This window comes from Pelecanus crispus, chromosome 10 (assembly GCF_030463565.1).
Source record: "Pelecanus crispus isolate bPelCri1 chromosome 10, bPelCri1.pri, whole genome shotgun sequence".
NCBI lineage: Eukaryota > Metazoa > Chordata > Aves > Pelecaniformes > Pelecanidae > Pelecanus > Pelecanus crispus.
Window position 1 is genome coordinate 6,711,664 of NC_134652.1, and position 25,859 is coordinate 6,737,522.

General features: G+C 38.5%; 1 protein-coding gene across 1 annotated transcript in view; it reads right to left on the reverse strand.

Moving 5' to 3' along the window:
• Positions 1-1,021: 1,021 nt before the first annotated feature.
• Positions 1,022-25,859, reverse strand: part of PLPP4 (phospholipid phosphatase 4) — a 63,990-nt gene continuing 39,152 nt past the window's right edge. The window contains exons 6-7 of the mRNA XM_075717706.1: positions 6,778-6,948; positions 1,022-1,221 (exon numbers count right to left, since the gene is read on the reverse strand). Of these exons, the coding sequence (XP_075573821.1) occupies positions 1,022-1,221; positions 6,778-6,948 (371 nt within the window). The remainder of the gene's footprint in view (positions 1,222-6,777; positions 6,949-25,859) is intronic.

Here is a 25,859-nt window from a genome sequence, read left to right on the forward strand (position 1 = left end):
TTGTACACCCAAAGTCACAAATGAAAATCTCTGCATTTCTTTAAATCACCAATGCTGCAGTGAGTCACTACACAAGAATGAACATGGCACACTGAAATTCACAGAAAACATTGTGTTTCTTTATCCTCACAGTTTTAGGATTTTTTTTTAAATTTGTTTTAAAGACTTCAGCTTGTTGAATGTCATGGGTGTTCCTTTCTTTCATTTTGTTTCGACAGTAATCACTGCAAGAGCTCTCAGAAAATTGCTAATGATGTAATACCAAGTTTCTAATCCATCCTATGAACATATATGTTATTGCCAGCTGATAATTTTAAGTGTGGAATTTCTTGAATGTCAGCATCATCCTGTGGAACTACTAATGCATGAGGCTTGGCTCTTACAAACACTTAACCATTCATACATTTCAGTTGCTTGATCATTAGTAGCTCAGAATGACCTTGTCAAAACTTGACAATTAATACGAAGTTCTACCAGCATGCGGAGATTTTTATGTTAGAAGGCAACAAGATAAACATAAGGATGATGCCCAACTTATCAAATTATACAAAGAAATGGCTGGCCACAACAGATGCTGAACATCTGATGAAAACTGCTGTGTGTACTAAACACCCATCAAAATCAATGAGTGCTGAAGATGACCAGAACTTTCTAGGAGACACTCAGTACTTCAGAAAATCTGTTTCCAGATCTACTATATCCTCAACCATCTCTTCTTAAAATTACTCTCTTAACCATTCTCCACATGGGATTGTTTTTATTAATGTTCTTTCCCCTTCCTTCAACTAGTCTAGCTGTTTGCAGTAAACTGAAACCAGATAATTCAGTAAGTCAGTATGAACTGAAAATTTAACTTTAAAAGTTTGATGATATTATGGCATTAAAAATAAAATATTTCATTTTTTATAAAAAAGGAAAGAAACAAAAGAAAAAATACATACAGTAAGAAACACTGTGTTAAGAGACCAGTTTGGAGAAAATGTGAGAAGGCTAAAAAGTTCACTCTGCACATTTCTTAAAGTCATACAGGACCTTCAGTTATTCCCTCTAGAGGCAGGCCAGTAGCATTATCTGCTGTAGGTCTCTCTTCTTTCTTCACAGAGTTCTGATCTAGCAGGCTGACGTAAGATTTATGACAAGCTGTATTACCCAAAGGAGGGTAGTGTTGTCTGTAGCAAATATAAGCAAAAATGAGGCCAATGATCCCTCCAACGAAAGCATCTAGATAAGAAAAGCAACAAAACCAGAAGTATGTTACCATGGAAAGGACAGCCAGTAGTGACAACTGTAAATAAAAGACCTTTGGTTGACCTGGAAGTGTTTAATCCAGAAAATATGAACCTCAAATTTTCATAAAGAATTTGAAGCCAAATACCACAATCACATAAACACAGAAAATCAGTATTTTTGGGGGGATAACTCCAACATTTTGAATACCCAGAATGTAGATAGTTGGCTACGTTTCAGGAGATGAACAAAGGAAATAGAATGGTTTCCATGGGGCATTAAACATTCATGATCTCCCAGCTCACAGTTGACCAGTCTTTAAGGGTAGGCAACCCATGTCTTCTTTCAGTTTGCCATGATTTACACTGACCACCACCAGTGATACAGTTGAACCATGCTGTTTACAGCATCCAGAGCTCTCCTGCTGACAGGCACACCTCAAACTATTGCACTGACTACAGTCTGCTCCTTGTCTCTGCCCACGTACGCCAGGAAAGATGGCAGCTAAAATGCCAGATCTACTTTCGACTGTTTTGCATTCCAGAAGGTGTTATCCAATGCAGACGGCAAGCAGGGAGGATGTGGGATGGAAAATTATCTTCCTTCAGGAAGCAGGCCATTGTAGCTACAATTCATTTCACTTGCAGCTCCCAAAAGGCCCCTGAGAAAGACAGCTGTCAAGAACAATTTCAAGGTGGGTGAATTCTTCCTAAAAGCACCTGAAAGGTCAAGACTAACCATGCCTGTTAACTGATTTAACACCTTTTGAATATCTTTCTTTGATGCTATTTACTATCCCATATGCCTACCAGAAAATAAAATAAGATAAAATAAAATAGGGCCATTGAATGAGATATTTGCAGCTCTCACACATGGACAATTTTAAGTTTTCCATGGGAATGGCACAGCACCTGAAGGGTAAGAGGATTTGTTCTATTGTCAGGTTCTCCTCGCTTCTTGCTAATCTGGGCGCCTGATCTTGTTTCATTTTCGAGCAACCAGAGCAAAAATTCACTGAAAATGCACACTGACTTTGAAAGCCTCAGATTTGAACACAAACAATAATGAAAGTGAGGCAAAAGGCACTGGCTAGAATATGACTTGACGCCGTGTTTTATTTTAACAAAGCTTACTAAGCACCATATCATCTGTGTACGCCTGTGTTTCTGTATGTTATTTTCAGTTACAAAGAAACCACAGTGTAAAAAAAAAAAAAGGCAAATCATTGAGTTTAATGACAAAGAAGGGTTAATCAATACAAATTATTTTGTCTAAAATAGTTAAAAACAGATTAAATGCTCTAGTTTGTTAGTCTAGTATATATTAGGACAAAGGGCATGTTATTCAATTTTCAGTGGGTAATAAATGGTTTGTAATCATTGGAGGAGTGAGATTCTGAAGAGCCTTTTAACAGGAATAGCTAGGGCACGAAAACCTGAAAAATTTAAGATTGAGATGGATAAATTTAAGAAATGGGATTATAAGTCACAGTTGTCTGTTGAGGAAGAGGACTAGACCGAATTACCTAGGAGATCCCTTCTAATCCTGTTTTCTCCTCCTACATGCAAAAGGACATAACAAACAAACGTAATAGAGGCTCAAGTAAGATTTTAAAAGGTGATTGTGTGTACATGGTATTTGCAAGCAGACAGAAGCTTATCCTACCCTTACTGTTAGCTGACTGATTTTGTACCATCTGGACTGTCCCTGTCAAACTGCCATGGTACAAAAGTTACCAAGGGCAAGAATTTTCACCATAATATACTATTAAAGTGTCAATCAATTTGTAAAATATTCAGTTATTGTGACAAGATTCATTTTCTATAAACCTGTGTTGGCTGCAATTCTCAGATTACCTTCCTTTAACTGTGGTTGATTGAATCCTGTTCCAGCTGCTTATTTATTTTGCTTAACAATTAAGTCAAGCCTCTGATTACTATTTTTAATTATGGAGAAACACCAGATTTCTACCAGTCCTCTGTAAGTTCCTCGGTATTTCAAGACTTCCTGAAAACTTGCCTAGATAATTTCTTTCAAAACATCTACATGCAAGTTATGCAACTCTGGGCTTCAGTTTGGGCACCACAGTAATACAAATTCACTATATGACTTATGCCAAAGATTTCTAGCTTACTGACCTTGACTGGGGGTACTGAGCAAACACACAGGCAGCTATTTGACTCCTGTTTTTGAAGACAACAATTCTGTGTTTTGTTTGAACTCATCGTAGCCACAGCTTCCTTTTTTTTTTTCCTTCTTTTTTTTCCTTTGCCCATAAAGGAAAAAAAATATTCTTTTGGTCACAGTATTTATCTATACTTTTTTCATACAAAATTTCAGCTTATTTCATGAGTAAATTCACATTTTCAGAGTTATAAGCCTATACAGAGATCTAGGGACTTAAAAGCAGTCAATATGTTCACGATTCATAATGAAATATCCTAATATTCACCAATACCAACGTTAAGACCTTAAATACTACATTTTCCAGCCAAACTGAAGGGAGCTCATAAAGTCCTCATAATATTAGTGTTCTGAGCCCACTCGATGTCTTTTTAATGTAAGGATACTCCACTCCATCTTTCACCTACAGTGTGCTAAGCCTTGGACATTGTATTGACAGTCCTTGTTCGTTCCCCACAGCATGGTTACAAGTCTATCACAAAGCCACCATAAGTAATTTAACACAATCGGTTGACTCTGCTGAGCAGAAAAGATGAGGCCTGAGCTTCTGTGCTGTATATTACAGAGTCAACTAGCCTCTCCCTTGAGAATGCAGTTCTTTCAGGTAAAAGCATAGGTCACCTGCAGGATAATGTCTGCCAGCCCTGTTCTTAGCTCAGGAAGAGCTGAGTTTTCAGCTCCATCTCCTTAAATTTCAAAGACAAAAATATGAGCGGCTGTAATGGACACAGTCACAACCCCTTGGGTGTAGTTTTCTTCTATCGTATATAAAATACACCATAATAATCTGCCTCATAGCACATGCTTCAGTACATAAATAATTCTTACTCTTGGCAAGAGGTAGTACAAACGGCAAACATGTTCAAAACTTGAGAGTAAACCTGCACGCTCCCATTCACATTCAGTCACGCTCCTCTCTCTAACACATAGTTCAAACCAGCCAAGTGTCACACACTGAGCATCAGATTCGTAACTCTGCTGTCTGTCCCGCCTGCCAGCCTGGTGAGGCACGCACCTCACGCTCAGCAGCTTTGTGCTGGAGGCTCTCTCCGACTGAGCAAAGAAGAGTAGTGAGCCCTGTAACAAGACAAGGCCTCTGCAGAAAACCAGGAGACTCCTTAAAGAACATGTCAAGGCTAATGGTTGGTGATTAAGCAGCTATGGGAGAATGAGATGCTGCACGAACACAAACAACAGAGCAAGAAAAAGCACGGATGAGTCTTGTTCTGGTATGCTGACTGCAGTACAAGATAAGAAATGCTCAGTGGGACAGAGATATGCTGTACTTAATTGAAACTATGTAGAGGAACCAACAGAATGATATGTCTTAGAAAACAGGTAAATAATTTGCAACCAATATGAAGCAGATAATTCAAAGGAGCGCTCAGGACCTTGAGGGGAGTATAATTTGTAAGGTCAGCAGTACCATACCAGCAATACCACATAAAGCCAAGATGACCTACATAACAGTATTAGAAATACCAAGTCTGGTATTTCCGATAGGAATATGGGGATAAATAGGGAAAAAGTAATTACAGGCTGGATTACTTAGGAGACAGGAGTCGAGAAAGGCGGAGAAAAAGAGGGTCAAGAAATGGTAAAAGCAGTAATAGGTGGTAGGATTTTCTGACAGTGAAAGTGTAGATGCTGACAGACAGTAGTAAACTGACCTGTGGATGCTGGAGGGAAGCGATGTGGACAACCTGCAAGACCCTCTACCAGGTCCATGTCTGAAAGACTCAGTGTGGGAGGGTAAGGCGTGGTAATAGAGTGAAGTCACAGAATTGTAATTTAGTAATATAAGTGTGTAATTAATAAATAGTATAGCCTTCTATATCACTTATGTCTCACACCTGAATGTTAAAGGACTCTGATACAACAGTCTTCCTGTGACAGATGTGCTGGTCTGACGGGTATCGCACTCCACGTGAGGGAAGAGAGGATGCTGCGGCATAGCCCTGAAGCTATGAAAGTCAGCGCTAGTTAATTCAGCCTCACTGAGAAACCTCCTGAAAGGTATCTGCTCTAATCACGTTGTATTATAACAATGCCTCGTTTACATGAGAATGCTCACATAATATGAGGATCCAAAGTTTCTGCTAGAAACAATAAGAAGTAAATGAAAAGGAGATTAGGATTAAGCATCCTTCAGACTGTCGATGCTTCACTTAAGAATATCCCTTGTTGTTCATTATATGTAGACTTTTAAAGATGCAGTTTCATCCAAGAGCAGACATTTTATACAACTCAGCCACACATCAGATGCTGCTGTTGGAGTCTTAGGAGCAATCTCCCATTCTGTCAGTAACTGTCATTCCCTCACAAAGGTAAGGTTTAAGATTGTGTGGCCAGCTTCTTTAGCTTTGTGGATGTACTTTACAACCCAGACAGACACTGCGTGCTGCTTCAGTGACCCCCTCATCCACACTGAACACATTCAGCATTTATTTGCAGTTATAAATTAATGAATATACATTGGTACCACATGATGAATCCATCATGCTAACAGCCAGTCAGTATAACAAAACATCAGCCTTGAAATATGTGGAGCCCATATATAATATGTGGAGCTATAGAAAATAATTTCTAATAGGATGTAACAAGAAGATGAAACATTTGTCTTCCTTAAGTAGGGCCTGACTTTGGAAAGTGAGGAATTGACACTGTGGGAGCAATTACAACCTTGGCCAAAAAAAATTAAGAGAATAGAAAACATCAAACTTTGCAGCAAGGTTTTCAGTGTAGGCAGACTTGTAGCTTGGTACGCAATGTCTCTATACTTCTCAAGGAGGGGCCATGAACCCACCTCATGCCCAATATACTCTGATTTGAATGAAAAACAGTGTATTACATCATGTGCATTAAATGACCAGAACACAGACAAATGACTGAGTGCATCTTTGCAATGACTAGCTACACACAGATGCTTCAGTCTAATCTAATGCACATGCAACCACGTATTAGCAATCACTCATGTACCCAACAGGTACCTAGCAGGTACCTGGAAAAACCATAGGCAAGGACTAGGCCACACAACGGAGCTACTCTGATGGGCCAGATCCAGCCTACAGCTGGATCCGTCCAAGACAGTTATGGCACTGATGTACACTTGCAAAAAATCATGATGTAAAAAAACCCCACTGATGTAGATTTGTATATATGATGTACATTGTGTATATGAAAATAGAAAATGGCAAAGGGCCCCTGAGGTACTTTCAGACATTGAAACCCTCAGCATCAATGCAGGAGCAAGGAAAACCTATAACGTACTACCATGTTGTAACTCATGTTATTTAATGAAAACAAAAAACCAAAGAAATAAAAGGTTAATAAAAAAAGCAGAAAAAAGGTATCTCCATGGCTCACCTTGCCAGTGATGTTTGTAATCACACATACGGGACAGGGCAATCATCATGGCACAGTAGAGTGGGAGAATTGCTGCACAAAGCCGCCAGCTCTTCCCCCGGCCATTTTCCGTGAAGCAGTGTAGCTTTCCAGCCAAGTAGAAGGTGGTAAAGCCAAGGCCTGAAAATGCAACTGATAAAGAAAAACCACAGAATTACAGTATTTTGTGATTAACACCGTACGATACTATCCCTTAAGATTCTTTAAGATCCGACAGCAAGATCCTTCTATTGCAGAGAAGTCCTGGACTTTCTAGGGTGATATTAGGGAGCTAAGGTAAGTTGAGAAGACCCATCTGCAAAAAATTGATAGAGTTTCATAATTTGAATGGTGATTCCTATATAACCATATAAATGATGCTGTTACAACTTAGTATGTTAAAGGGGTGTAGCAAATTGCCTAGGTAGAGAGGGTTTGGGGGTTTGGTTTTGTTTTGGTTTTTAAAAAATAAAGCAATCATGATCTTACAAACTTTAAAAAAAACACAGTACTTTGGAGGCTGAATGGGAAAAGGTAGTCTCCCACAAGATCCATGACGTAGGTATGTTCTCCACAGCAGTGGTGTTTCCTGTGTAGCAATGCAAGCAATCAGGCAAGCAAACTCTGCAAAGCAAATCGACTTTCTTCTCATAGATACTCAGCTTTCACATAATCTGACATGTCTGCAAATACTGTGGTAGCTCTAGACATTCATCTATCCAATAGCAATTGATTTTTTTTTTTTACTTTAGCAATTTACCTTTTTCCTCTGGGAGAGACATTGGCTGTGGAAAGAATCCCTGATTTTATTTGCACATCAAATTAAACATTTAGGCAAATTTTTAACTTGAGTCACAAAAGCTCTTTCATGCTTAACCTTCAGCATGTCTTTCCTGATTTTAGACCTATTCTAAAAAGTTAAGGTTCAAACCAGAAAAGGATTCAGTCAGTTTGTAATGCAACTGAATTACATTTAAATGAGATTTTCAGGTTCCATTAACCTCTTTCTATAGAACACGCTCAACTGGCAGTGACGACAGAGCTCAGTCACCAAGTTTCTGTACTGAACTTCTTTCCACTTGCAGCTGTTCACCTTCCAGAGAGATGCTATATGGATTTTTTTTTTTTTAAGTACACATTTTTAAATTTTTCTTAAAAAACATTTAAACATTTTTTTTGCTGTAGGAAAATTAGTGCTGCTGCTGAACAGGTAGCTCTGTGAAACATACCTTCTGTTTTCTCCACAAATACCATGCTTAATTTTGCTCCTGACTGCAGAGATCAAAATAGAATAGAAGCATGTACAGCACAGATAGCAAAACTATAAATATTAATCCAAATATTTGAAATCCTTTTTCTGACTACCTTTATACTTTTTATCTTTGTGATATCTAAGCACATGGATAAGAGGTAATAGGTCACATTCATAATACAAAATTCTGTTCTAATTCTGCTATCACTGAATTTAATGGTAAAATCACCATCAGTGCTGGGTCAGACACGCATCTTTTTTCTAATCGCCTGCTAGGGCTTTTCAAATGCCCTCCTCCTCATGTTTCCAGATGCTAGTTGTGACAAAGTAATTATTTTGTGTTCTGCTGATAAATCTACGGGATGGTCAATTTTAGTTGACAGTACAATGGAGTGGTTTCATAAGTTTATACTACACAGCTGTTTGAATGCAATTACTGAAGGTTCACATTTCATCTTCAAACACACAAATAAATCACTTCTTTAGATTGGATGTGGCGGAGCAAGACAGAATGCTGATTAGTCATCAAACCAGTACATCAAATATATTGTTTCCTAGAAGCTTTTTCAACCAGTGCTGATTCTGTACTTGTCAGAAGACAGTCGGAAGCAAACTTTAAAATATAGCAAATAATCCTGAATTAAAAAAAAAAAAAAAATTCTTGCAGACTGGTTTACCTTCTTGTGTACAGACCTTTGAGAGTCATACAAACTTGCTTTGCCTTTCAGCCTGTCTATTGGACAAGAAGAAATCACTGCTTCTGACATTTCTATGTCATGGTATTCTTGAAATGAATGTACTTTCCTAAGAGTAGCATGTCTTACACAGAAACAGGCTGTGAGATGCATAGTCAGAGCACTAGGCTATAGCCACCATGGAAAAAAATCAATCTATGATCCTGACAACATACCTCAGAAAATCGGAATACCCCCCCTCCCTTTTCAAACATCCTCTCCAACTTTTAGTACCCAGTGTAGACTGATACACTTAAAACAAAAATAAACATTTCTTCTTCTTTCCAGTGTAGACTTTCTTTTGTGCCTCTCACGTTTGCTAGATTAACCACTGGAATATGACAAAAACCAACACTGCTCTCTCTTGTGCTCTTTCTGTTGCACTAGGTAATTTTTGTGGCATTGTCTTTTGTATCAAAGATCTGCAGCTCTTTATAGGTTTGGTTTTGTTTTTTTTTTTTTTGATGGCTAACACCACACATTTGCACCTGTGTGAGCAGACAGAGGGTTGTCCATTCTGCAGACCTTTGGAACTAGAAACATGTACAAATTTACCTGAGACTGAAAGGACAGGACTCCTCTGCATCATTCCATCTTCCAGTTGAGTAACTGGAGTGAGCAAAACTAAATCTGTCTTGGATATTCAATATCAAGTGCAATCCTGGAATGGATACTTTCAAATACTTCCTCTCAAAAATTGGTTTTATTTTCATATTTCTATTTTCCATCCCACGTTACTATTTTTTAGACCTTTAGATGAACTGAAACACAAAGACAGTATTCCCAGGCAGAAACATAAAGTGCTTTGTGGTTTCATTTTCAGGCAATCTGCAATGCCTAGCAATTTAGAGGGCTTAAAGAAATATTGACCAAACTATAGTGTAGGTGTTGAGTTCACACAGCCTCGTATTCAGGATTACTAGCATTTGCCAGGCAATTTTACTAGCAATTGTCAGTGTGGTGGGCAGCAGCAGCAGATTTAGCTAAATGGGCTTTAGAGCAAACCTTGTGATTTTTTTTTTTTTTTTTCTCTTCTCAATTTTCTCTGGTTGCCCAGAGAGGTAGTGGAGGCCCCATCCCTGGAAACATTCAAGGTCAGGTTGGACGGGGCTCTGAGCACCCTGGTCTGGTTAAAGCTGTCCCTGTCACTGCAGGGAGGTTGGGCTGGATGACCTCTAAAGGTCCCTTCCAACCCAAAGCATTCTATGATTCTATACTTGTACTAGACACAAAGGCAGATTTTGCCTTAGATGGTTGGTTGTGTTCCTCTAAACTGAAGGTCAGGAAGAGAAGAGACTCACAAACACTCCTCCAGGGGAACTTATGTCTAATATAAGATGGAAAAGTAATGTAATGATGCTCTAGCTTGTGGCTATGAAATTAATACTCTGCAGAGCAGCTTTACATTGCAATATTGTAAGATTGACTTCCCTTAACCCAAAGCGTGCACATCCAGAAAGAGCTGCTTGACCCAAGAGCCCCAGTGTGTGCAGAGTCAGCAGTAAAGAACATGGAATTAACGGCTAAATGCTCTGGTATTTGGGAGTATCCATTATAAAGGTAACAATATATTCCAAGAAAGTTGATTGCTGTGCACTCCAGGTAGGCAACTTCTTTGCTTGATGGCTATATTTTGAAGATGTCAGTCAATAACATTAAGAAAAACAATTCACTCCTCAAGAAACCTGGGACTATAGGCAGTATTCACACCGAAGAATTGGTCAATCAGTAGAAGGTTGTCCTGGTTTCGGCTGAGATAGAGTTAATTTTCTTCCTAGTAGCTGGTATAGTGCTGTGTTTTGGATTTAGGATGAGAATAATGTTGATAACACACTGATGTGTGGGAGAAGGTGTCTCCCCTGTAAATTGGCTCTCTGAGTAGAAAAGGTACAACATGTAATTATTAATAGTTTCTGAGAGATGGCTCCTGAAGTACAGAGATGGCAGCAATGCTGAATACAAATACCAGAGTAGTCTCACGACCAGCTATTTTATCATTTCATAAGCCAATGTTACAAAGCACAGCAAAACAATAACCTTGACCCAGCTCGCAGCGGTGATAGAGAGCTCAACGGGGAACACATACGGCAAGTTAAGGTGTTACGTAACGCAACCCTGAGAACAAGCACAACAACTTTGAGAGCAAATTAATCAACATTGTGACCAGCAACTATCAAACTCATATAATGAATGTTTGTAACAAATTTGTTCTAACATGCTCTGGTCAGATTTGTTGTTATCTCAACCCATCGAGCCCCATGTTGGGTGCCAAAAAGGACTGTCGTGGTTTAACCCCAGCTGGCAACTGAGCACCACGCAGCCGCTTGCTCGCTCCTCCCCCCGAGGAGGAGAGAATCAGAAGAGTAAAAGTGAGAAAACTTGTGGGTTGAGATAAGAACATTTTAATGATTGAAATAAAATAATAATAGAATATACAAAGCAAGTGATGAAGTGACGCATGATGCAATTGCTCACCATCCACTGACCAATGCCCAGCCAGTTCCCGAGCAGCAGCCCCCCGGCCAGCTTTCCCCAAGTTGCTATACTGAGCATGATGTCACATGGTATGGAATAGCCCTTTGGGCAGTTTGGGTCAGCTGGCCTGGCTGTGCCCCCTCCCAGCTTCTTGTGCACCTCCAGCCTTCTCAGTCAGTAGAGCATGGGAAGCTGAAAAGTCCTGGATTTAGTAAAGCAGTACTTCGCAACAACTAAACCATCAGTGTGTTGTCAGCATTATTCTCATACTAAATCCAAAACACAGCACTATGCCAGCTACTAGGAAGAAAATTAACTCTATGACAGCTGAAACCAGGACAAATGTGTTTAAGCAAATTTTTTTCTGCACCAGCTAGAGTCAACACCTCACTGTATCACAGAGAAAATGCAACCACACACATACACACACATCACATGCCCTAATACATCGCATACTGCGTAACGTTGTACTAAAAGTTATCATTCTGCATAAGAAGACAGATTCCAAAGAATCAGCAAAGCAATATTCCTCATCTACACAAAACCTCCTGCTAAGCTGATTTCTTCCCAGATCCTAAGAAATTAATACTCTGTTTATATAAAGAAGGCAAGAGCAACATAAAATACCAACCGACCCTCTTTGGAGACATTCGCAAAAATGAAAGTAAGAAAATCGGTCTGTTAGTTTAAAACAGTGTTAACTCAAGACAGATGGTGATGCAAATTGCAGACAAAAAAATATTTAATTGATTTTAAGTGTTGGAAGAGGAGAAAGGAATGAATCAAACACACGGTGTAAAGAAATGAGATATTTTAAACAACTGGTGTAGCTAACTCGAATCAAAGCCCTGACGTTACAAGTTGCTGAACACAGGAAAACCTCTCCCGAGACAAGCCACGTGTTCTGTCAGGGCTTGATAAAACACTAGAGATTTTGTGAACGTATTGAAGACAGAAAATGGAGTATTAGCCTGTAGAGAGATCTCAGTTGAGACAAGGTTACCGCTAGTCTAAGTGCTATGCAAACACACAGAGAGGACACTGTCCTGCAAAGCTGGGCGACTAAAGATGCAGAGGAGGCAAGGTGAGGTGCAGAGAGCAGAAGGGATTTGCTCAGTCAAGGATGAAACCTGGCTCCTGGAGAGCCAGGGTCTGTGCCCTAGCCAGAGGCTTGTGCTGCCTCACTGCTCTCCCTCTGCCTTCTGAAAGTTGTTATGGAACTTTCTCTTTAAATAAGGCAGCTATGGTTTCTTAAGAACTTAACGGAGATGAAGGGAATTTTGGAATGAAAAGGGCAAATTTAAGTCTTACAGGAATAGGTGCTATGAGCTAACTTAAAGGGGATCTAAGACTTGAAATGAGAGGAAAATACATTAAGCGGTATCTGTTTTGTCCCCTTATTGTTTACTTTCATTGCCTGGATCTGCTGATAGCATCAGATAATTGGTTTAGGACCAACAGGGCTATTTAAACACCAGCAAAAATCCTGGATTTGCAAATCTTTGTACCTTTCTGAACAGATTCTCAAGGGAGTTGAGATTCACAGTGCATGTTATGCATGTTTTGGGTTTCTTTAAAGGAATCACTGGAATTCACATGTATTATGTTTTTGCTCTATTTATACAGTTTTATTTCAAACAATTATCTAGAGAGAATCTTTAATAATGCATATACATTCTCCAGATAATAGTCATGGTACCTAGACAGTCCCTCACTCATGAATAAACATCAGTTTGTGAAAAATTAAATCGATTTCCATTCCTTTTTACACCTGTTCTAGCTGGTTTGCTTTTTCATAATGTAGACCTACTGGTTATGTAGACCTGCCAGTCAAAAGTGTCTAACTGATTTTGTTTGCAACATGGCTATAAACCATTCAGAGACTGTACTGCAAGTTCTGTCACACAATCCAAGCCAGCAGGGCGGTAGAGAGCAAGCACGTTGTCTCTCTCTCTCTGCTCATCAAAATGAATTCCCTATTCCCATTCTCACAATGAGACTTTAGAATACCAGATATACATGGGATTGATCAAATTGAAGTCACCACTTTAAGTCGGTCCAGTTCGCAAAGCGTACTGGGGTTTTTCCCTGCAGATAACACTGCTTATTCTGCTTGCTGAGTAAGGACTGTTCAGAAGATCACAGAGTTGGCAGCCAGAAGGGACCAGCTGACCTTTTCATCTGACCTCCTATATATCATTCCATTAAGTGTGATCCAGTTAGCATCAGAATGTGAGTTTGGATAAAACATAATTTTCAGAGAAATAATCTAAAAATAGAGGAGGAGAATTATCTCAGATGCAAAAGGATTTGTAACACCAGCCACTTGGAGAAGTTCTTACTGACAAAACCACGATCAAATTTAAACCACCATCATCATGGGCCATCTTCATCTGAAGACCTGATCCAGTAAAACAATTACGATAGGAAGAGAAATATAAGCACTGCTCTGTAGGAAAATTAAAAAAAAAAAACAAAAACAAAAAACAGTAAGGATCTCCAATAGCTTTCCTACAAGAAGTGCTGCTTCCGCTTCACAATAACCAAGTACATGCAGAATTGACGCAAACACTCTATTAAAAGCACCTATTGAGGTGTAAGCAAAAGGAATTATCTGAGTATGTTTACTTACTGTTACAACAATGACACGAGCAAAATACTTCATAAAAAAACCCGAAACCCTGCCTTCTGCCCAAGGAGTTCATGTACTAAGCTCTCATCCTGCAACTGGATCAAAGGGTGCAGAACCTTGTCACCGTGGAAAACCTTGAAGGGTACCTGTAAAGGTACCAGGTCCAAGCCTTGCAGACCTGATGAATGAGCAACCAGTAGAGGGTAGAAAATGGAAGAGTCAAAAAAACCCAACTGAATAGGTTTTTAGAACTAACTGGATAGCTGTACACTTCTGCGTGAAGACAAGAAAGTGGTGTTTTGACCTTTACATCCTAATGGTTTAGGAATTACCAACTTAAGAGAGTGCCTTTCACCTTGTTTTGTGTAGGTGGGATATCTGGAACTGCTATTGGAAGGCACATTTTAAAACTATACCATAATGGTACTTGAAGCATGTCAAAAACGAGCTTCCTCATGGGCATTTTAGTTATTGGAATAAATAAAACTACATTAGACTCTATCTTTCACTTTATTTCTTCCGTAAGCACTTTTTTTTAAAAAAAAGGTGATAGAAACAAAGACGATGATAGGATCTAGAGACATGGCAAAACCCATCTTGATGTCTGATTCTCTCCAGACAGCGCATCTAGGTGAGTTTAAAAATCTATCTGCACAGACCAAACCGATTACCAAGTGGAAATGTATAAAGTGAGAAACTGTGAACAAGAATCTGATCTACAGCACCCCAAATAAATTATTCATTTAAAACGTTATTGCTTTTGTGGGTGTTTTCTGGAAATTAAACTACCCCATGAGGATCTTCAGCTTCTCAAGATTTAATGAATGCTTTGCTAAGCATGCAACACATGTCTTCTTTACACTAAGCAGTTTTTGAGCTGGAGAAAAAAATCCTCAACTTAAATAAGTGGCAACAAATTATGAAACTGCAAAACAACCATTCAAATGGCCTATGTAACAATCAGAGAAAATGATCCATCTCTTTGTCTGTAATGCTTTATAGTTGCAGTGATTACTGTATATTTTCCAAATGCAAACACATACTATTCATCACTGAAATTGCACAGCAGCCTACTGCTATTTTAGCTAGGGCTACTGCTGAATGTTTTCAGTTTCACAGTGTTCAAAGACTGAAATATTTATCTTTCCTGAAGGAAAAAGTATGATACCAAATGGCTGCATAAATTTTAATGCTGGAATTCAATTCAAAGAGGATTTTATAGAAGTACAATTCCCAGAGAACGTTTTGAGCTTATTATCGCAGGCAAAATATTTTTATTTTTTTTTCCAAGTAGGACAGTCAATCACCTTCCCTTTGGCTTAGCTTTATTAATATCTTTTCACAAAGAAAGACAGTTCAGCAGAAGCAACATGAAAAGCGCATCACAAAATACAAATGTATGCAGGGACTTGGGAAACAAAAAGGAGATATCAGAGACAGAGACATGTTAGAACAAAAACAGACCTGTATTATCTGAAAAGCAAGGAACTATAGTATTAGTCATTAGGTTGTTTTTGCAGGACTGTCACAGTGAATTCTCGTGAACCTTTTTTTTCGTGATGTATTTTATTTTCACGTACCTTTCAAGATACTTCAATACACCTGAAATATCTAAAGTGGTCTCAGGGTGCATCTCACTGCTACCAAAAAATGAGAACTAACTTCTGATTTGTTCAGTTAATGATGCCATTTACAAAAAGTCCTAAAAGTGAACCTCTTCCATAGCCTGCTTTGCCATTTCTGTTGACAGAAACCTTGAACAAATCCCCTTTTCTCTGGGAATACAGGAAAGTCAAGCCTAAAAGAGCTCAGTTTCTGGAATTACTTTGAAGAGAAGGGGTCAGCACTCATGCACTAATCAAAGCAGCCTTAGCATTAATGTAAGCTACAAGAGAATGTCTTGTGAACTCAGCCCTAATCATACAACTGTATCAGACTAGAAAGACATCTTTCTCTGCAAGGTATGTTTATTAGTCTTTACTCACTGCCAAGATCTCCATGCTTCTCAGTTGCACTTGGTAAAATTAGGTCCAACTAATGAACTTGTACTAGATTTAAACCTAGGACAGAATGACATTAGGATGCAACTGGTCCCTGAACACACCGATGATGGTGCTGCTCTCGTGTAGTCCCTGGATAATGCACTCTTCTCCTTACAGGCATCAGGAATACCAAGTGTTGACTGAATTTTTTTTTTTGTTCGATCAGATGTGCATCCCTTTATGAAATAAAGTCCTGATACTATAACCTCTAGTTTCTTGAGAAAAAATTGTTAAAACAAAGTTAAGGTTGCCAGGTTAATTCACACCGGTCAGTACTAATTAAACAGCTACTACTTTGTCAATTATCAATAACCAGAGAATAAACTTCTCTTTCTCCTAGCCCTTAGAATAAATACAGTATCTAGCCACAAGTTTTGGATCACCAGCTCTCCAACTCTAATACAAATTATTGTCATGGGGGGATTTATGAGGTCTCTAACTACAAATAATCTCTGTCAAGAGCAATTTTTTCTTTCCATTTCAACACTGGAATATACCAAGTCCCACACAGTGGATCAGGGTAACTTCTTGCTTCCTGCTTTGCCATACATATGCCATCGGTAGTATCCTTGATAACAGATCACATCCTGCTCAACTACTTGTCCTCCCATTCACCATGCCAAGTATTCATATCAATCTTTTGGGGATGTACATTTAATTTAAAACTTGTTTGAAGCTAATTGGTACAAATATACAGATTAGCATGTAAAATACAATTAAAAGACATGTTGAAGAGTTCCTTGACAGACGGAAACATTTTACAGTGGAGATCGGAATGCTTCTGTCAAACACAAGATGCAGCATGGTAGGCAGCGTCAAGTAGTTTGCTGGATTATACCAGTGCAAATAACCCCCTTAAATACTTCAAAAAGAAACTAGGGAAGCCCCAAGACTATGCACAGCTACAGCAGTAAGGGTTATATAGAAGATGTCTGCTTCTCTTTTCACGCTGTGAGACCCAGCAGGAACAGGAAAGTGTTATTTATTCCTGCTGCACTGCAGTGATGGAGTCTGATCTATCCACCATTTTGAAGAGGAACTTATCATAGGGAGTTTTATGTAAAGAAGAGGAGTTTGGGGGGAAAAAAAAAAAAGGCAAGCAATCTGAAGCCTTCTTCAACCACACTTTAAGTAGCAAAGTGAGCCAGGACATCAAGAGGAGAGTGGCTTCACAGCTACATTATACCATCACTGAATTCAATGCTGGGCTCCAAACTTGTAAATAACTCTCTTAGAGAAACTTTTAAATAACTCTCTTGAGAGAAACAGGGACTGGAAAGTGGGTATCTTCATTTCCAATTCAGTCTAGATCCTCTGAAGATAGCAAAAATAAAGTTCCTGTCCATTTTGAAGTACACAGTAGAACTGGGATTAATCTCTTTAATCATGCATAGAAAAGGAGAAAATATATTACCACATACTACTGTAAAAAAAAAAACCCAAAACAAACCCCATGTTATTGTGTTAAATGCTACAGTGTAAAAGACAATGCATAGAACATGTTTGTTAGGTAGGATAAATACCAGTGAGGAACCACTGTTTTACACTGATATGATATCATGTATTAAAAACCCACTTTTTTTAAATTCAGGAAAAATAGAAAGTCTTGTGGAGGTATGCTTGAGACATATACATAATCTGAACCTCAAACAGACTAGCGGGATTTGATTTATTAGTAGAGCTGGAAAACTAAACTTTAAGGAGTTCATCTCACAAGCCCCTCATGAATTCAAACAGCCTTTGTTATTGAGTACTGAGAGGCAAGTATGTCAGAGAAGAGGTAAAAGCATTAAACACAATCATTCCTGAGTATACTTACAGTTTGAATTAAGAAGCCAATAAACCCCACAGGAGAATTTTTTTTTTTCCTTGCATATCTAAGAAATCCGTTCCTTATTTCCCTGGATTCTTCTTTAAGAGGATGAAATATTTCAGAGAGACACTGCCATACAGCTGTTAATTAAGAGATTTATCTTGAAAATAGGGGAGTAGCAGCAATTACTGCCAAAAACCTGTGGCTTGTAGCTCATCTATTACTTAAAATGTTCACTTTCAACTGAAGGAAATATGATTATCCTCCATGAAATTGCTAGTTAAAGATAATTAACAGTTCAAATTTAGATACCCAACTATAATTACACGTACTGCAGTAATATTTTCTATAAATTACCACAGGATAGCAAACAATTCTATTGAAATTCAGTAATTTCTTCACTCTGAAGCACATAAATAATTTTAATTTTTCAGACAAATGAATGGCTTTTAAAATGTAAAAATCTTTTCCTTTTACAACTGACAAATTTCAATTATTTAGTGAAAAAGGGGAGGAGGAGCTAGCTGTCCTTTCACTCTAAAGACATAATATTCTCCAGCCTCCTTTCTTCCTTTCAGTGACACAGCAAGACACACCACAAATACCACATTCATTTAATTAGTGCTTCATCAAGCAAATCTGGTGCAAGCATGAACTGCATAATCAGCTTTGATATCATCAGAGAAGGCAACTCCTCAGGGGTAATACAATGGTAATGTCACAAACAGCGACAAACAACACTGAGTGGAACAGTTAACTGTGGAGATAAAAAGAAAATAAAATATTAACCAGTCAGCCAGTCAACAGTAACGGTGCTGCTATGTCCTTTAAGAACTGTTGTAGTCGTCTTTACCTGTCTAAGACAACAACTCGCACCAAGACGACTCATAGTCTGAGTGTCATAGACTTTAAAACTGTTTTAGAGAAGGAAAAGAACCCAAGAGATTTCTCTCTCCTTCCCCCAAAACCAAGGAGTGGACTGGACAGAAAACTAATTTAGGAGTAATCTTGAGAATGCTTTCTGCCCAAATAAGCAGAGTTAGCTAGGAGGAATGGGACACATCCAAACAAATGCAGACACTGGTATGTGAACCAGTTATGAAGACTCTAATTGCTAGAGATAAACAGGCATTTCCAAGGTATGTCATATAACATTTTTTGGTAACAGAATCAAGGCCAGACCCGTGAATAAGCACATCCAAATTACACTCCTGCTCTTCATGTTTAACTCCTACCCATTACCTACCCTACTGCAAGAGGTATTCTCTGGATACAGTGATACTCTCTTTTTCGTTCAGACTCTAGCCTCCTTGCCATACTAAACAATACCAGAAAGTGGTATACTATTCTATTGCTTGGTAACATAAATATCTTTTAACCTTTGCCTTTAGACTTTTTTTGTTACTTACAGCAACTAGCAGTTCCATTTTTCTAGACAGGATCTTGCTGTGTTCACCCACACAACCTTACTGATTTCAAGGAAGTAACGAAGGAAGACAGCCAGAGCAGAGAAGATGGAGAATAGAATAGAATATTTTCATAGTTGGAAGGGACCTACAATGATATCTAATCCAACTGCCTGACCACTTCAGGGCTGACCAAAAGTTAAAGCATGTTATTAAGGGCATTGTCCAAATGCCTCTTAAACACGGACAGACTTGGGGTATCGCCTACCTCTCTAGGAAGCCTGTTCCAGTGTTTGGCCACCATCTCAGTAAGGAAATGCTTCCTAATGTCTAGTCTAAACCTCTCCTGGCACAGCTTTGAACCATTCACACGCGTCCTATCACTGGATACCAGGGATGAGAGATCAAAGACGACAGGTTAATACAATGAAGAATAAAATGGCTAATCATATGACAGAGAACAACTTGCATCACTTAGCACCCCTCACCAGTTCAAATTATTTAGTCCTGAGTGTCTGTGGAAATGCTATGATATCAAAACCATCCGGTCAACCATTCTGATTTCTATTCTCTGATTAATTCCCTCAGTAAAATCATCCAAACATTTTTCCTACCTCCCTCCTCCCCCGCAAGAGAATTTTTTTAGAAAGACCTCCTATGCTATTATCCACTGGCAGTTTCATCCACGAGTCCAACTTACATTGCCTTCCAACATGATCAGAAACTTCCAACATAATCATTTTTCAAAAGTTTCTGGTTGTTTAAACAGAATGTAGAAACCCCAGACAGAGACTTCTAAAACCATTGTCTTAGTTCAGATTGAAACAAGCAAAAACTGGAAGTCTCAAGAGAAAAATCACCAGATAAAGCAGTTGATTGTGACAAAGCAGTATTAATTTTAAAAACATTTTGCGTAAATTTTTTTGTGTAGGTTTTGTTAGCTAAAACACTGACTTCGTTATTTGCTCAGTCCTCCGCAAAAGGGAGGGAAAAACAAATTACCTACTTATTTATCTATAATAGCCTGGTGCTTTCTATATAGAACTGACAGTAACAGCAAAATCCAAACGAGGCTTTCTGCAGATGTTCTGTACTTTCCTCTTTCTGGCATAAATAATATGCTTGATTTCCTGCATTTATCTCATAGCTTTTATCTCAAGAGACTTTTAATATCCCCTTGTTTTCAAGAGACCTAAATTAATGTTTTCAGAAATCTTTATGAGTGAGATTTCTGCAATTTTATAAATCAGTCAGCCACCTCTAAAGAAAGGTGCCTAGCATTTTAACTTTATAATCCAATTTCATGGGTTTTATTGATTTATTTTTCTTTTGCTTACAGCAGAATTGTAGTTGATACTCTCATTTTTATTGAAATAATTCTGGATTGACTCGGGGTTATTTGTATTACAAGAACATGTACTTATGTGAGTCAGCTCTATCACTCCTGCTGCTTCAAAAGGGTTTTAGACTCAACCGGTAGCATTTGGAGACTGATCACAACTAGCTCTTGTAGAGTGGAACACACACACCCCAACTCACGAAGGTGACCACCTGTAGACAGATTTAAAGTCCCCATGGAAACAGAATGGTTAGTTTTGCTTCCAAGCAGCTCTAGTCTAGGCAGAACACTCTCATACATATTCTGGTTTATTCTTATCATGGGCTCCAAGACCATACTGTGATGTGAAACACTGTGCTACAAGAGGGGACTGTCATAACACTGTCTTAACAGCGTACACATGATCAGAATGAAAATGCTGCCACAGAAAGTCTTACCCTTGGTGTCTACAGACATGGAAAATTACTCTATCAAGATTAAGAGCAAGGACTGCTTCTAGCAGTCGTTCCTGATTGAACCTGATCACAACATTTCACAGCTGATGGGACTGGGGGCAAAATCATGCACAAATATCAGCTTCTAGTTCTCAACACAAGAATTCTGACTGGACCTTTGATTCTATATTTTCCTCTTTGCAGAGGAGGATGAAGGGATATCATCCACGAGGCCAGGGTTTGACCTGAAATTAAAGTTAGAAGAGAGCAAAGAAACATGTTTATGCAGTGAATACAATGAACATGCAACCAAGCCTTGGTTTTCTTGGGCTATTTACCTGCTTCTCATACACAGTGCAGCAGCCAAGCTTCTCTTACCTCCCAAGTGCTACCTAAAACAGCCCACTGTTGAGCTTTTTAAGGTAGGTACCTTAAAAAAAACTCCCCACTGAAGGATATATTACTAAGGAAGAGCTAACACCACAGCTGTTTTAGAAACATCTCTAAATTTGGTTTGTTCTTACACAGAAATCCTACACAAAACCATACCACATGGATTTCAGGGCATGATGTCAGTGCTATGCCGCAATGGCAATTTCAAGGAATCTCAATATTTGTCACTGGTGTTATGAGACTTCTTTCTTAAAGATGGTCAGAAATTGATGTGCCAGCCTCCTCTGTCCGAGCTGAGTTGATAGCCCTCCATTTTCAAATTAGTCTTGAGCTTTCTGATCCGTTTTGCTCCAGAGAAGAGCTGTCACTGCATTTCACAGATGAAAATTAATCTTTAGATCTCTAGTGTAACTCAAAGTCCTTTTAACTGAAAAGGTCAGTCAGAAGAACAATGGTCTTAGCTCTACATGCAGCTAAAGTCTACAATATCACAACAAAGTCTTCTGCAGGCTGTTAAATCAAGCATATACCTTAACCTCAGCTTACTAATTTTACCTGAAATGTTAAAGTTGGGCAAGAGAAAAAGAAGAATTAGACTGAAAGGTAATTAAGCTTCTCCCCTACACAGATGAAAACAAACTGAACAGCTATAATAACCAAGAAACAGCAATAGCTGCTGGGAAAACTGGTTTATTGAAGCTAAGCTCAGAGATTTACTAATAGTTCCAGCTCACTTTTTAGCTTCAGCTCTCCAGCACTTGAAGAAGAACCATGTTGACTCAGAGTCATTCATTCTATTCCTCATTAATGTCCCAGGATTCAAGATGATTCCATGGTTTGGCTTACTCTCCTCTGAAGTCTCACTGTACTCTTGAGTTCCCTGCATGATCTGGTCTCTAGATTAGGAAAAGCCAAACCAAATAAAAAGCACCCCCCCATGCACCTCTTTGGTATCCTGTGTGAATCCCAAATTACAGTGGACTGCAAGTCAGCAAATCACAGTCCTGAGATCAAGAAAGCAACAGGCTCATCTGGTACAATTCCTGATTTTTCACGCAGTCCTTGGTATCACTAAATAACATGTTGCCATTACCACTAAATAACATGTTACATTACTTTCAGCTTTTCTTCAAGAAGGTCTGCTGAATTTTGCTAGATAGCAGATATAACACCTCATGCTTCAGTTCTTTTAGTCGTTTTAATGAAAAAGGCTGGGTGCTGGTGAGAAGCAAAGAGCTCTTACACAGCTTGGAAGCAAGCTTACTGTTTGCAGAGAAACTGATGGAAAGATAAGGAGATGTCCTTTCACCTTAAGATTTGGTATTCTCAGAGAGATAAGTGGTGAGCACTGACAAAGATGAACAGCATACCTGTGTGGCTGTATCCTTCCGTAAAGAAAATAGGTGGGTAAATAGCCACCTTGTTTATCCCAATAATATGCATTATAGCTGCTTGACAAACTGGCACCTGAGCCAGTTTATACTCAAACTCTTGATAGCTTGTGGAAATTAAGTGTTGATTCTTCCTAGAAAAAGGGCAGAGCACAGACCTGCAGCATTCACCTTCTCTATTCTGGATACGGGAATGATCTCCTGAGTACTGTCTCTAAAGTTGTGTATACTGCCATTCCTGGACAAGATGGGATGCTCTGTAAGGCATGACGTTGGTGATGCACATGGTCATTTCCCCTCCTGCCACCTGCATTCAATGACAATCATCAAAAGCAAATTACATTAGCTTTCCTGTATAGTCCCTTTCATTCTGCTCTTTAGGAGCCTTACTAAAGAGCAGCCTCAAGAAGCTAACACAAGAACTCAATTTCTGGGAAATATGTCATTGCTGGAGGGAAAGGTATGCATATTCCTAATATCTGTAGGATGAGGGGGCTGACCTTGCTCACAAAGGAAGGAATAGTAATGTGATGGAAAAAAATCAGCTGGGATTCCTCTCTCCTTCTTCAAAGATAGGGCTGGGGGACCTCTGCAGCAGAATTTTTCTTAGATATTCTTAAGCTGGTTTCAATTACTGCTGTCATGCATAAAGGAATCTGGCTTCTTGAAGTAGGAAATTACTATGCAGGACTGGTCTGAAGATGTAATCTCATTTATTATGCCAGCAGAAAAGGATAACCAATTACTTTTTTCCTATTGCTGTTTGTACTTCCTTTCTTGGAGACACTGTTCTTTCTCCCAACAAATAAGCACAGATGACCTCATATCCAGTACTCTTACAATGCGCATATCCTACTTTTAATACAAACAGAATCTACAACGCGTAATGTGCTCCACTGGCAATGTTTTCTTAAAGCTATATTAAAGCGCACAGTAGGTATAAAGATCCTAATTCCCTGGTCACTGCTCCCATTAACCCTGTTTGCGGATTACTACTTTGATGTAGTAACAATGACTATTAATAGATTAGAATTCTCCAGGCAATTCAGTTCTGGTATTGATTTTGATCAGAGCAAGATTATGCCCTGTGTTGGCAGTGGATGTTTACCTTGATTTGCAATGAGTTCATACCTGCAACGGTTCATCCTGAATAAGGAAACTGTGAAAAATCATTCTTCATGATCTTACAACAGGTTATAACCTTGCAAATCTGGCCAGTGCTAACATTAGTTATATTAATAGTCACATATTACTACCTAGGTCTTATTTGTATAAAAAGTGCAAATTATTAAAAATATACAGCGAAAGGAACTGTTTCTTTTAAAAAATGTGAATTTCTTTGAAAAATGGGGTCAACCAATAAATATTGTCAACACCAATAAAAGTTGAGTGTTTACATATAATTTGCCATCTTGTCTATGAAGACTGTGAGATAAGTGTATGCTATAGCTTGAAAGGCAGAGAAAATAATTTTCTTCTTCACTTCTAAATGGCCATTATTCTCTCAAACATGTCAAGACCCCTTCATTCATCAAGGGGGTAATTAAAAAAAACATATGACATAACAGTAGCTGTTATTGTCCCTACAGCCAAATACTCTGATTACATGCTTCATTTCAGATTTCTGATTAAATTCTCTGATTTCTTCAGCTGTGTTTAACAGTAATCGCTACAATTCTCTTTCAGCCAATATAACACAACAAAGAAAAAAAAAACCCAAACCACACACAAGAAATAAGAGCTCTTGTACAGCACCATGTTAACATTGACTCTGGAAGCTGTACAAATCGAACTGAGATGTTACCACAAAGTAATTTCTTCAAACCTTGATTTTTCCTTGCAAAAAGGAACCGCTGGAATCAATAAAGATTTCTATTAAAAAAAAAAAAAAAAAAAAAGCACAATTCAGCCAAAAGTCAACTTTTCAAACAAATTTAAGTAACTAAATTGCAGCTACAAAAATAAAATCACTTAAGTATTTTATTTCTACTACTGCTAGTACAGCACTTTTATACAGAAAATGTTTGGGGGCTTTTTAATTTATTTCATTCCTGTGAATCTATCCAACCCAACAAGAAATTGTAAGTTTAATTATCTCTGCAGCCACTGTGTTATTAAACTGATTTTAATTTTTATCAAGTTTGTCTTTCAATCAGTTGATGTGAAATCCACTAGCATCCGTTTGGATCTTTCTATCTAAGATCAACGGCCAACACGAATCTCCTGAAGTTCAACACAGGGAAGTGCAAAGTCCTGTTCTCAGGGAAGCAGAGCAAGACTCTTCTCAGTGGTACCCAGTAAAAGGAGAAGAGACAATGGGCACAAACTGAAGTACAGGAAATTGCATTTAAACATAAGAAAAAACATTCTCACTGTGACAGAAAAAAAAACAGCTTTCCCCTATGAGAAAGGCTGTGGAATCTCCATATTCAGACATGCAAAACTCAACAGGACACAGTGCTGAGAAGCCTACTCTCACTGACCCTGCTTTGATGATTTCCAGAGGTACCTTCAACCTAACAATTCTGTGAATCAAACTCTAAGCTGACACAAACCAGACCAGCAATTGATTATTCATTTATTCATAGCAGACACATCAATTTGAAGCTGCATATACGGGTATTCATGACAATCATGGGCTTGATCTGCCACTGACTTCTGATACTAAGCAGTACAGGCTCCAAGAAGGTTAACGATGAGGTTAAATTAAACCCTTAGCAAGCCATTCTTTTTTCTTCAGCACAAAGGTATCAAAACCAGTTTAATGCAACATCCTCAAATCTATGACAGCAATCCCTTAGCTGAAAAACACAGCTTAAATAGTTCTGACCAACTCAGAATTAACACATTTAAAAATAGTCACTAAAAGCTGAGACCAAAACTCTGGGAACTGCAATCTGCTTGCAAATGTTTTGAGTAGAATAAGAGCCTAAAGGGAGTTATATCATGATAAATTTAATCACTTCCTCTAAGAAAGCAAACAGGGTCAAGAATTTGGCATTTCATTCACACATGATTTTTGGTGTTTCTAAATAAAGTGTGTTGTGTTACTATTATTTACCCATACTTGCTTGTACAAGGACTTCATTACTACAGTCATGTCAGCATATAAGATATCTGACTGTCTAGGAATTTTTTTGTTGTTTTTAACCT